Source organism: Lepidochelys kempii, chromosome 1 (genome assembly GCF_965140285.1).
Source record: "Lepidochelys kempii isolate rLepKem1 chromosome 1, rLepKem1.hap1, whole genome shotgun sequence".
NCBI lineage: Eukaryota > Metazoa > Chordata > Testudines > Cheloniidae > Lepidochelys > Lepidochelys kempii.
In genome coordinates this window covers 280,372,028-280,385,436 of record NC_136380.1, presented here as the reverse complement: position 1 = coordinate 280,385,436, position 13,409 = coordinate 280,372,028, and the positions used below count along the sequence as shown (strand labels likewise).

Below are 13,409 nucleotides of genomic sequence, written 5' to 3'. Positions count from 1 at the left end.
AAGCAAGACCATTAACGTAGCCTGGGCTCTAGTTGAGTGGGCCCTCACATCCTGAGAAGCTCACAACAAAGCACTATGCAGCATGAAATCCATTTGAACAGACTGTAAGGAGATGAAGTTATCTCCCATGCATTCAGCAAAGGAAACAAGCAGTCTGGGGGATTTCTGAAGGATTTCATCCTTTGTGGGTAGAAGAGAGAGTGAAGCTTCTTGTCCTCTCTAATGGCTGGAACTTCACTCAAAAGACAGTAGTTGGATGCTCTGGTTCAGATGGAATTCTGAGATGATTTTAGGAGTCAATTTAGGGTATAATCTCAAGGAAAGTTTATCCTTATGAAAGACTATATAGAAAGGGTCAGCCATAAGGACACCCAACTCACTCTCCTAGCATAGGTGACTGCAATCAGAAATGCAACCTTCATAAAGAAATGTATGAATCAACAGGAGGCTACAGATTAGAATGGGGTATCCATCTGTGTTGATAGGACGAGACTGAGGTCCCATATATGGGTAGATTCAGCACTGGAGGAAAGGTTTGGATCAGTCCTTTCAGAAATCTCACTATAATACTAGAAAAGACAGTCCACTGGAGGGTGAAAAGTGCTAACAGCTGCCAAGTGGGCTCACAAGGAGCAGATGGATAGCCCTGTCATTTTTAGAGATAACCCACAATAGTAGGGATGTCAGAAATTTCCAGAGGTATCTAATGATGCTGGCATCAGGTATGGAAATTTTTTCCATTTTGCGGTGTAGCATTTTCTCATGGAATCTTTCCTACTCTTGCTAAGGATGGATTGCATCACCTCTGAACATGACTTTTCTAGGTCTGTCATCCATCCAAACCACACTTTTTGATAGAGGGATGCTGGGCTGGGGTATCTGATCTTGCTTTTGTCCTAAGTTAGTAGGTCTGGGAAGTGGGGAAATAGAGATACCTGGATGTGAAGAGTTCCAAAAAATACTCGGGAATCAGAAGTGCTTGGGGTACTGGGGAGCAATGAGGATAACCAATGCTCCAGCTTGTCTGATCTTCCTCAGGACTCAAGGTAAGAGAAAGATGGGTGGTAATATGCACATCAGCTCTGGAGTTATGGCGCTAAACTGCTCTGGAGCAGGTGGTCAGCCACTTCTTGTTCTCCTGACACGCAAAGAGATCCCACGATGGAAATCTCCACTTCCAACAGCTGCCTATAGCACCAAGTTGTATAGCTCCCACTCGTGGTCTTTGGAGAACTTTCTGCAGAGGCTCTCTGCCAATATGTTATGCATTGCTGGAAAGTCCACAGCCAATAGGGGCGACATGATGGTGAATGCAACACTTTCATAGATTGACCGCTTCTATGCAAAGAAGGGTGGACTTTGCTCCCCGCCTACTTGTTTGTTGATAAAGTAAGCCTGTCACATTGTCTGACATGACCCAGATTTGAGGGGCCCAACTAAAGAGGAGGAATTGTTTGCAGGATTTGTGCACTGCGAACAGCTTCAGAAGGTTTATGTGCAAGTGGGATTCTTGGTGGGTCCAAGTACCCTGTGCCACATGTTCACGGAGGTGGGCAAATAACCCTACGATAAGGCTCTGTACTTCCTAATAGGATTTCTCTGTGGGCAGTCATCTAAGTAGAAGAACCCTGACAACACAGGTGAGCTGCTACTACAAGTAACACCTTTGTAAATACTTTTGGTGCTGTTGAGAAATGAAGGGGAGCATTCTGTATTGGTAATGGCTTGGGCCCACGGTAAATCTCTGGAATATCCTACGTGCAGGGTGGATATATCTATTTGGAAATAAGTCTCAAATTGAGAGCTATAAAGCAGAGGCCCCTGTTTAGTGAGGAGATTATTGAAGTCCTCGCTAAACATCTACCGTCTGAACCACAGATGAAGATGTTCAGTTGAGATCTAGCATGGGCCTCTGGCCTCCTTCCCTTTTGGGGATGAGGAAATATCTTGGGTAAAATACTCTTCTACGCTGAAGAGGTACCAGTTCTATGGCTCCCACACAGAACAGGGAGTCTACTTCTTGTCTGAGCATCTGCTCACGAGAGGGGTCCCTGAAGAGAGAAGCGAAGAGGAAGAGAGGGCAACTCTATCAGATAACCCAGTGGTGGGCTGCATGTGCCCCATCAGGGTGATTGTGGGCTATGAGACATTTTGCAGACGTCGCTGTGGGCCGCTGCCTCCCATTGGCAGGGAACGGCGAATCACAGCCCCTGGGGCCGTGCCTGTGGACAGTCAACATCCACAAAATGTCTCACAGCGTGCAATCAGTTTACTCTGATGGGCCGCATGCAGTCCACAGGTTGCCCACCACCGATGTAACCAGTGGTGATTGTTTCCAGAACCCATCTGTCTTATGTTATATGGTACTAAGCCTGAGAAAAATTATCTAGGCAGTCAGCAAATGGAGTATAAGAACCCTGAACATGTAACTGTGGCAGGTGGACTAAACTAAAGCTCTCAAAAGTCCTGTCAAAAGGTTGTCTACCTTGTCATCTTCAGAAGCACTCAGCAGCCTTTTTGAAGAAAAAGGCTCTTCCTGGACTCTGTGGGTGTCTGACTATGTCCATAACTGACCTTTAACTCTGACGCTAAAAGTCTGTTCTATGATGCCATTTCTAATTTACACCACCAGAAGAACCAGGAGAGGAAGTTACACAATCACATGACTGAAAAATTAAAGCATCAAAATTGCTAATACAACCAAAGTATGGGACCTATTATGAACTGGTTCTAACCTTAGACATGGCTTCAACCTGCTTATGGGATACAAATAAAAAAATATTAAGTCCCAACTGTACTACAGGGAAAATAGTTTTGAAACTGTCACTTGACTGTTGTGACTTATGTGGATGGGCCCTATGAAAACTGTGATTGGTTAAGGAGCCTAAAAAGGAAAATAAGCAACTTTAAGATGTCCAATAGGCATATACGTAAAAGAATAGACAGCTACAAAGTATAATATACAAAATGTCTCAGATAGCTCCACAACTTAAAGTTAAAAACACTTGTTTATGAATGCCATCTGCTCCTGACAGACTATCAGCAAAACAGTAATATATATACACAAATGTTTTTAATATAGGAGAAAGAGTCCTTACTCTGCTATATCAAGATATCCACAGGATGAAGCCGCATGTAGAGGTATCCAGCCTTCATTATCTGGTTGATTAATGTTTGCTCCATTTTCCACCAGAAATTTCACCATATCTACGTTATCATCTATGCAAGCCTAGAAAGAAAGAAAAAGAAAGAAACATTAAAAAATTCACATTAAAGTCTCACTTCAAATTAATTTTTTTTCTTGGAAAAACCTTCAGAAAAAAACAGTTAAGTTTTAGTTCTTTATCATCAAAAAGAAAATTCCCAAACAAACAAAACAAAATTAAAAAAACAGGAAAAACTGCTCAACAAAGCTAAAACAAATACCTACCAAGTCCTCAAATGGATCTGTTCTACCTAAGGCCTATCTTTTATTATAAATAAGGCCCTACTTGAATCACGGGATGATCTTCAAATAATTGTGGCAGAGTTGTGCACAAGGTGTGGAAAATCGCGGAGAAGCAATATTGTAATGGACCTTTATTAACAGCAGGAATTTGGAAAAGCCAGACTAGACCTATTTGTTTAAGAAAAATTTGCTGCAACAACATAAACACTCTACTATGAGGCTACCCTCTATGTTATGCTGTCTAATTTTTTTTTTTAAACGACCAGATATTTTGCTGCAGCTATATTACATTCATTAAAAAAGTGACCAGTACAATATAAAATTCAGAAGACTAAAAGTCTTAACCAACTGCTGTAGAAATCAAGTCCAGTCACATTTATCTTTTACATTTTACAGGCACTGAATATTAGTGCAGTACAGTACTAATGGTATACTCAAAATGTATGCAAAATTATGGACTGTACAAAGTAAGCTAATTAAAAATGAAAATTGTGGTGGAAACCTAATATTGTGGGATCCGCAACACTGAAAATTAAGTAGGCCTTTCCTATAAAGCTTTCTTTACAACTATACCTATGCTGGGGAACCTGATTACCATATGGCTCCATTTAATATTGCATATGGGACCATCATACAGTGCTTACCTCAGGTGGCTCCTGGAAGCAGCGGCATGTCCACCCTCCGGCTTCTACGCAAAGGCGCGGCCACTTGGCTCTGCTGCGTGCTGCCCCATCCACAGGCATCGCCCCTGCAGCTCCCATTGGCAGTGGTTCCCACCCAATGGGAGCTGCGGGGGCAGCCCTTGGGACAGGGGTAGCATGTGGAGCGGAGCCCCCTGGCTGCCCCTACGTGTAGGCGCCAGAGGGGGAACAAGCCACTAATTCCAGGAGCCATGCAGAGCAGCCCCCAACCCTGCTCCCTGGCTGGAGCACCGGAACAGGGTAAGCCCCAGAACCTGCCCCCCAGCGGTAGCTCAAGGGCCAGATTAAAATGGCTAGTGGCCCGAATCCGGCCCACAGGGCGTAGTTTGCCCACCCCTGAGCTACTATATACCCTTTGGCTATCTACGAATTTGTACCTTTAAAAAGGCACATGCCTGAGTAGCAGTTTCAGTGTACTGAGAGAGATAATCCATGCGTTTCCTAGGGACATAGCCCTGTGTATTCTGCATGTTATACAGCTGCATGAATTACCACGTTCACCTTTGTTGGTGCTGCATAAATACACAAGAACAGGCATTTTCTAGTTCCTCAACTTGACCACCTGCTGTTCTGCTTTCCTCCTCCCTGTTAGAGTATTTTTTCTCACAAGGGGGTGTACAGTAGGTTTCCCTGCCAACTTCCATACTGCTGCCCTTAAAAGGGCGAAGCAGAATGCAGAGAGAAGGCCCTTTTTGATTCAGGACAGCAAGGACTCAAGCAGCCAGATGCACAGGACCTTTCCTCAGAGTTTAACTACTAAATTATACCACAATATGCCTCTCTCCCACTCCAACAAGCTACGAGATTGAAAGAAGCACCTTTATTGAAGAGGTCCTAAACCCCTCAGAAGTATTATTCTTCAGATACAATGCAAATGAAGTGTACATTTATCATATACTTTCAATTTGATATACTTTTCTACAAATTTGCCATAATAATACTGAAACGTAATGATTTAATATTACTCCAAAAATCCCTTCCCCCTTCTTTGTACATGGCAGATATTATCATTCAAAGAAAAAGGAAATTAAATGCAATAATTTGTTAATGCAACTATGTTATATTTCACTGAAAAATAAAAACAAAAATTGAGTATAAACAGTAAAGTTAACTTGGCTACAATGCACATATGCAATATTTTCCATTCCTGTTTTTCTGGTTAAAAATTCATAGACTAATGCCAATCATCAAGTTCAAGAGTATACCGTATGGCAGGGGTAGTCAATAGGAGGACTGGGGGCAAATCCGGACCACCAGATGCTTTTCAACGGACACTGAAATCTTTTTATTTACTTTTTTTATTATTTTCTTCTCTGGAGTCTGGACCTTGATTAGATCTTCCCCAAGAAACCTGGACCTGGACCAAAAAAAAAAAAACCTGACTGCCCCTGCTGTACGGTGTACAGGATAAATAACCTGGTTAAATTAACATTTGTTTTGGAACTTAACCTTTGCATTTCCTGACTGATTTTAACTACGCAGCTTTCAATGTTGCAATAATTGGGTATTGCACTTAATAGATGTGGCAACCTCTCTTTCAAAAGCATTATCTGGAAAAAAAAAGTATTTGAAGTGTATTCGTTCTGCACAGCAAAATAACAGTCCTTTTGTTTGCGACACTAACTGTACACAGAACAATCCTCTTGCACATTTTTAAAGTATACATAAGAGAAACTGCCACCACATACCCATAAAAATATTGTTGCTAAGAGAATCAAAAGCTTACACATGGAGCACATTTAAAGACATATGACTAACTGGCTTAAAATATTTGACCAAATTTGGTCAGTTTATTGTGCCATATATGGCAAGAATCAGGATAGCTTAAATATACTTTGAAAGTCTTATCAGAGATTGTTTTTCTTAGCTTCACAGGAATGTGTAACCAGCATGATTATCTATAATAAGAGACTGGATGAAGACACTTGTCATTTACTTCCCAGGTGCAGATGGGTTTAAGATGACTTTACTGCCTATTATAGTTCTTAACGGATTCAAGAAACTGGTTCTTCAAAACACAAAACAAACAACTGGTTAAGTTTGAAGAAATTGAGCAACTGTTAAAGTTATGCTGGTTTTGTTACTTATTTTAAAGGACAAGCTGAAGACATCAAGAAACTGAAGGCTGTAAGAGGGAAGATAGCTTTATGTTTGAGTACTGTACAGACTTCAGCCTTCTTTTTGGTGGGGGTGGGATTTTCAAAGACAAGATGCGTTCTTTATAGGAGTCTCCTTTGTACTATGAATACTAAAGCAGGATTAGAAGTGTGCTATAGTTACTATAAGTCTATAGGAAAAGAAAAAGCACCTGCAGTTGATCAGGCAAGACAACTTGAGATTTTTTTTAAACTATCTTTTATTATTTTAAAGGCTTCATAGAAATGCTCACTGCACACAGATTGTAAGAATCTACATGGACATGTATTAAAATCTAAATAATGTGTTTGCATGTTCATGTTAAATCTCAACATGCTAGAATGAGTTCCATCAAAGAAAACTGGAGACAGTTACTACAGGTTTTTCCCTAAATTAAAAAAAATAAGTATTTATTGACTTCAGCAGCACCTCAGGTGATTTGGTTGGATTTTCTCTATACTATTCCTGTCACTTGCTCTAGAAAGGAAAACTTGGGTATTAGCAAGGGCTTAATGTCCAGACTATCAAGAGACAAATTTAGTAAAATTAATTTTTATCTTTTCCTCTTTTTTATTTCTCCTTCCTCTATCGTAGGGCCTCTTATCACCGTATTCATTTTTAAAAGTGATTTTTATCATTGAATGTCAGCATTGCCTCTATTGTTAGCCACCAAAGTTTTAGTCCAAAAAGGAAAGCTTTGCATAGTTAAAAGGAAAGGAGTACTTGTGGTACCTTAGAGATTAACAAATTTATTTGACTATAAGCTTTCGTGAGCTACAGCTCACTTCATCGGATGGAGCTCATGAAACCTTGTGCTCAAAAAATTTGTTAGTCTAAGGTGCCACAAGTACTCCTTTTCTTTTTGCGGATACAGACTAACACGGCTGCTACTCTGAAACTTTGCATAGTTGTAAGCTGAACTGAAAGACGTGGCTTCAGAACAGACTGCTCTTCTCAACCTTAACATGCAATAGCCTGAAAGTTATAATAAAGGAAAGAAACATATGCAACATATAAGATTATAGGATGCACAGTGCAAAATACCATGCACCGTTACTATAGTGCAAAATAAATATGCCAGACAGAAGCGAACCGGAGCAAAATCAGGTAATACAATGGCTGGTTACATTTTCTGATAATGGACATAGGGATAGAATCCTGAAGAGCAATAAAGGGAAATGTATTTAAGACAGGAAAAAGTTGTGTTCCACCCCCACTGTTAATCTTAACTCTAGGACCGATGAGTTCAGCACATAGCACCTGCAATCCTGTTCCCATGTAAATTCCAAGACAGACCTGTGTTTTGGAAAATAAAGGTCTACACTAAATAGTGAAGAAATGTTTACAAAATTTCAAACAGCACCCTGACTATCCTTAAGTGAATGTGATCCAGTCTGCACACAGTCCTGCTAGATTCCAGATTCTTAAAAAGTTATACAAAATAGCTTCATACTCCAGTAACAGGTACATGTAAGCTAACTGCCTCTTGTAAAGGAGGCCAGGTCATTTGGGAAGAACTGACTGCAGACTATGATGAACCTATTTCTCAGTAAAGTTCTCTCTCTCAGGTGTTTATAAAGGTCACTAATGCTGAATTACCTAAGCCCTCAGGGGGGTTGGGGGGGATTCTGTTCATAAGCACCCCTAAAAGTACATAAACTCAAAACCGTTAAGCCAGTTCTCAACCAGGGGCACGCATACCCCTGGGGGGACGCAGAGGTCTTCCCAGGGAGTACATCAACTCATCTAGATATTTGCTTAGTTTCACAAAAGGCTACACAGCAAGCACTAGCAAAGTCAGTACAAACTAAAATTTCATATAAACAATGACTTGTTTATTCCACTCTATATAAACTATACACTGAAATGTAAGTACAATATTTATATTCCAATTGATTTATTTTACAATTATATGATAAAAATGAGAAAGTAAGCACTTTTTCAGTAATATCATGCCGTGACACTTATTTTTAGGTCTGATTTATAAAGCAAGTAGTTTTTAAGTGAGTGAAACTTAGGGTACAAAAGACAAATCAGATTCCTGAAAGGGGTACAGTAGTTTGGAAAGGATGAGAGCCACTGAGTTAAACAATCTAGACAGTTTAGTTCCACGAAAGATAATTGCTTCAAGAATTCAGTACACATTGCTCCTTCCAGTGAAAGAAAAATACGTTTACATTTTAATGGTATTAATTTAAAAATCCAGAACGCTGGTAAGAAAAAAGCTTGTTGCAGTTATTTAAATACTGCACCACAGAGCAGAGTTGTGCGGTACTACTGAATACATCCTATCTTGGTATACAATCTTTAATATTTCCCCGTTTTATTTTTACTTTTCATCAATCAAGTACACTATAGAACTCTGTTCAGTTTTTATATTCTAAATAGTACTAGATTTCTCAGCCTAATATTTCACTAACACTTTCTAGAGAAAGTAGCACAAGAATACATCTTAAGCTGTCATCTGATTAGTACCTCCATATGAGCTATAAACTAATTTGAGATTTCTGCCTATAAAGGAATAAGGAAAACAAACCCTATTTATAACTTGTCAAACCATCAACTATGACCAAACTTTATTTTACCTTATTTGCCCTCAGTACAATGCTGAGATATGTACGTAACATACAATAATGTAGATATAGGGCAACGTATTACAAGTTACAAGGCTGAAAGATTTATTGTACTCTCTGGGACAACATTTTCTTTTACAATAAAATATCTAAGATACAGATTATCTGTCATGCTCTTTCTGTTTTAGTTCCCTCAGGATTGCACCCAAAAATCTGGTTTTAGGCCTAATGGACTGGACGTCTTAAGACCTGGGTTCTATTCCAGCTAGGTCACAATCGGTATGACCGAAGGCAAGTCACTTTCTATGCTTCAGTTTTCCCATGTGTAAAATGAGGACTAACGTTACAATCCTCATGTTATAAATTAGCTTAGTTTATATTAAATATCAGTTAGAAGGCATGATAAAATATATACCTCCTACTGTCTCATGCTACTGCAGGCACTATGATCTTCAGTGTAAAACATTCAGCAAGTAGCATATTAGAAAGCAGTAGAAATGCTACCTGCAAGAAGAGGTAAGAGCCAGAATGCAGTGTGCACGCAGAAGTCCTGAGGGAAAAAACATAATGACACTGTGTAATTAAAAACTGTATTAAGACGCATTCACACAAAGGTGAAAATTTAGTTTGCAAGGACAACCTTATTTCCAAACCCCTGAGTGCCTGCATTTACAACATTAACATTATTTTAATGTACTTTTTTGGACGCAGTTTTCTAGGTTTAAAAAAAAAGCAAACTAAAGAAAACAAGTTCTATCAGCAGGGTTAGAACCTGTAGATCCATAACAAACCTCTGCTATTTGAGCTAACAGAGTAACTAACAGGAGTAGTAGGTTGTCATCTTCTCTAATCCAGCCACTAATGGGAGATGAGACACTTTGCCAACAGGTTTCACAGCTATTTGCTGATAGCAGAGGAATGATTAGATTCAAAATCCATAATCGAATTCAAGATTTCTGATGGAAAGTGTACTCTAATGGTTTAAAAAAAATTTGACCCTCTTGCCCTATCCCCCAATCCTGATCCCTCCAAGCTGTCCCAGTACTAACCTACCACTCTGCAGACACACATCCTAGTCCTGTTCCTCCCATACCTCCTGCCCAAGTTCCAGTCCTATACCTTCTCCCTCTTGTCCCGGTCTCCTCTACTGTCATCCCCAGGGCCCAGCTCCACAACCCCATTCCAGAGGAGACCCCTTCCTCCTCACCACTGCCTGAGAATCAGTAGCACAAGCAATGAAAGCACAAGACAGTCTCTCTGCTCTTCATGCATCCGATGAAGTGAGCTGTAGCTCACGAAAGCTTATGCTCAAATAAATGCGTTAGTCTCTAAAGGTGCCACAAGTACTCCTTTTCTCTCTGCTCTCAGTTTCAGTGCCCAGCACCACAGTAGCACCTCGCTGCCAGAAGCAGCAATTCTAGGGAAAGTCCTGCTCGGTCCCTGCAGCCCTATGCTGGAGAATTCCCAAAGCAGATGGAATCTCTGGAGAATGTAGCTGTCAAGCAGGGTGCATAAAAATCAATGATTTTATTTAAAAAAAACACAGATTTTTGAGGAAAAAACCTATCTAAAGATAGCTATAATGTATCTTAATTAAAACTATCTCATCATGGAGTAGGGATTATAAACTCTAATTCTATAGTATGAGACAATATATTCATGTAATGTTTAAGTAAAGTTTTGTAAATGAGTTCCAATAGTTCATGGATTAGGGACCCAATCTTATGGAGTCCCAGTGGCTTCTGTATAGGTTAATCTTTCTATCTACCCAACAGGATTCAGTGCTCAGTCTAGAAGATACAATCAGAGATGCTTAGTTTTGCAGTTCTCAAACTGTGGATTTGTGTCTCCAGAGAGAACATGCTTGTTAACGGCAAAAATGTTTTAAAATAATTAATAAATAGAGAGAGGTGAGAAATAACAGGCGTCAACCCTATTGTCCCTCTGCAAATGTGTATACAGAGTCAATCCCTTACCTCTCTCTAAAAGTGCAAAGTCTGAAAAAGTTCAATGAATAGAAGATTGTTGGCGGCGGAATAGATCTGGACAAGGAGAAGAAGTCTGGAGATAAATGTGAGGAGGGAGGGACAAGCAGGAGAAACAAAAGCGAAACTGTTTGACCAACGTATTCCAGAAGTCTTGAGGTCTTTCTGAGTGTAGCCTTCACAGATTTCAGATCTATCATACCATTCTCTCACTAGAAGGGAAAACCTATAATGGCAGCAGGCCATAAAAGAGACCCAGTTTAGTTCCTCTACCTGTGGGTAAGACAGGCATGCGTGCAAAATGCAAACAGTGCAACAAAGAAATGCAAGGCCTGGTTGCCCAAATGAAACATCATGAGAAGTTTCCTTCTCAGGAGGAAACTGCGTTGAAGATGATGAAAGGAACATATCTGAACATGCAGGATCTTCAGGATTGTAAACTTTTTTATTTCATACTTCTTTCTTAAGGACTGCCTGTCTTTCTTCTGGACTATTCTTGAATTCTCACGTTTGAGCAAAAAAAATATAGTTGTTACTCTACAGTACTATCATTTTAGATGCAGTTGTGATAAAAAATAACTAGCTGAAATAGACAGATCTTCCTTTTACAATTTCACCTTTAAAGTAGTACTGAGTGTCAGTGAATGCAACGAATAATACTAAATGAGTAGTATGGTAATAATAATTAAATAACTACACTGACTTGTTTTGTTTAGCAGAATCCATCCTCAACATACAGGATTCTGAAGACTATCCGCCTTCAAGATCATCATCATTTTCTATAGTTTCAGAGTTATCTGCCAATGATAGTGTTTCAGTCACATAGCTACAGTGTATCACCCGTAGCAAAAAGAAGAAAAAAAACCATCATCCAGAAACAACCATAGATAAGTTTGTGATAAGAACCAGCAAATTACAAAAAGAGACAATTGATGAAAAAATTGCCTGTTTTGTTTATGCAAGAAACTCTCCTTTCCATATGATTGAGAACCCACACTTCATTAACATGGTTCAGTCATTAAGACCAGGATACAGTCCACCCAACAAAACAGATGTCTCAGGCAAATTGCTGGATAAAGTGCATGAAAGAGAAATTGAGCAGTGTGCAAAAGGTTGAGAGGGTAAAATTGTTAATCTGAGTCTTGATGGGTGGAGCAATGTCCACAATGATCCTGTTGTATGTGCTTGTGTCTTCCTTACAGAAAGAACTGATACATCAGGAAATGCACACAGCAGAATACTTACAAGTTAGCAGCAGTAAAAGCTATAACAAACAACTGAAAAAAAATTCAAATGTCTAGTACGCAGCTTGGTCACAGACAGTGCTGCAAATGTATTCAAGATGAGAAGAAATTAGAAGAGAGTCCCAAGCTAACATACAGTTGCAGTATTCATTTGATGCACCTCCTAGCCAAAGACTTAAGTGTTCCAGAAATAAAGGCTAATGTTGTTGAAATTGCAAAATACTTCCAGAACAACCACTTTGCAGCAGCTGCTCTGAAAAAAGTGGGAGGAACCAAGCTAGCTCTCCCACAAGACATGTGATGGAACTCAGTAGTGGACTATTTTGAGCACTATATCAAGAAGTGGCCTAATCTGATGACAGTTTGTGAACAAAACCATGAAAAAACAGCCAAAGTTCTCAACATTGGGCTTAAGAGAAATGTTGAACACATGCTGAGTACCCTCAAGCCTATTTCTGTAGCCTTGAACAAAACGCAGGGAAATAGCCGTTTTATTGCTGTTGAAATTTGGAAGGAACTGAGGGAGATCTTAAAAAGAGAAATATGGAATGACAGAGTTAAATTACAAGCATTAAAAAAAACAAATGGGACAAACACTATCTTCAGCTCATTTTCTTGCACATATTCTCAATACTCAAACCTTAACTGCTGAAGAAGAGGAGTTGGCGATGACATGGACATCCAGCAATCAGCCCTCCATAATCCCAACTATAATAAACTTCAGAGCTAAGGGTGAACCATTCAAGAAATATGTTTGCTGCTGATGTTTTAAAGAAAGTCACACCAGTAAACTGGTGGAAGTCACTTAAGCACTTGGATTCAGAGACTGTTGAAGTGATAGTCTCACTTTTAACAGCAGTAGCTTCTTCTGCCAGTGTAGAAAAACTATTTTCTCTCTTTGGACTAATTCATTCCAAATTGAGAAATCGTTGGGACCTGAAAAAGCAGGAAAGCTCATTTTTCTTTTCCATATTATGAACAAACAGGAAAATGAAGGTGAGGACGACTGAGCTAGCTGCAGAAGCCAATATTTTAAGTTTCTCATGTTGATCTGGCTGACAGTCTAATTTTTGGTTTTTTTTTAAATATTTCATTTAAACTATTTTAGTTAACAATTTTAATGAAAACAAACCTGATTTTAAAAAACGTGAATGTTTAACTGAATTCAAAAATTCATATGCTTGTTGTGTTATAATATTATGTTTGCTGTTGAAGAAAAAAATCCAGAATACATAACGTTGTTGGTTTAGTTAAACAAAACAATCTAAATGTCTGTCTGGTGACATTCTCCCAATACAGCATGGCAAGAAAATCCTCCAAAT

General features: G+C 39.3%; 1 protein-coding gene across 7 annotated transcripts in view; it reads right to left on the bottom strand.

Annotated features, from left to right (window-relative positions):
* PPP1R12A (protein phosphatase 1 regulatory subunit 12A) overlaps positions 1-13,409 on the bottom strand; it is a 221,737-nt gene that overhangs the window by 144,057 nt on the left and 64,271 nt on the right. For all 7 annotated transcript variants that reach the window (XM_073327673.2, XM_073327672.2, XM_073327674.2 and 4 more), the window contains one exon: positions 3,099-3,229. In XM_073327673.2, coding sequence (XP_073183774.1) covers positions 3,099-3,229 — 131 coding nt within the window. The remainder of the gene's footprint in view (positions 1-3,098; positions 3,230-13,409) is intronic.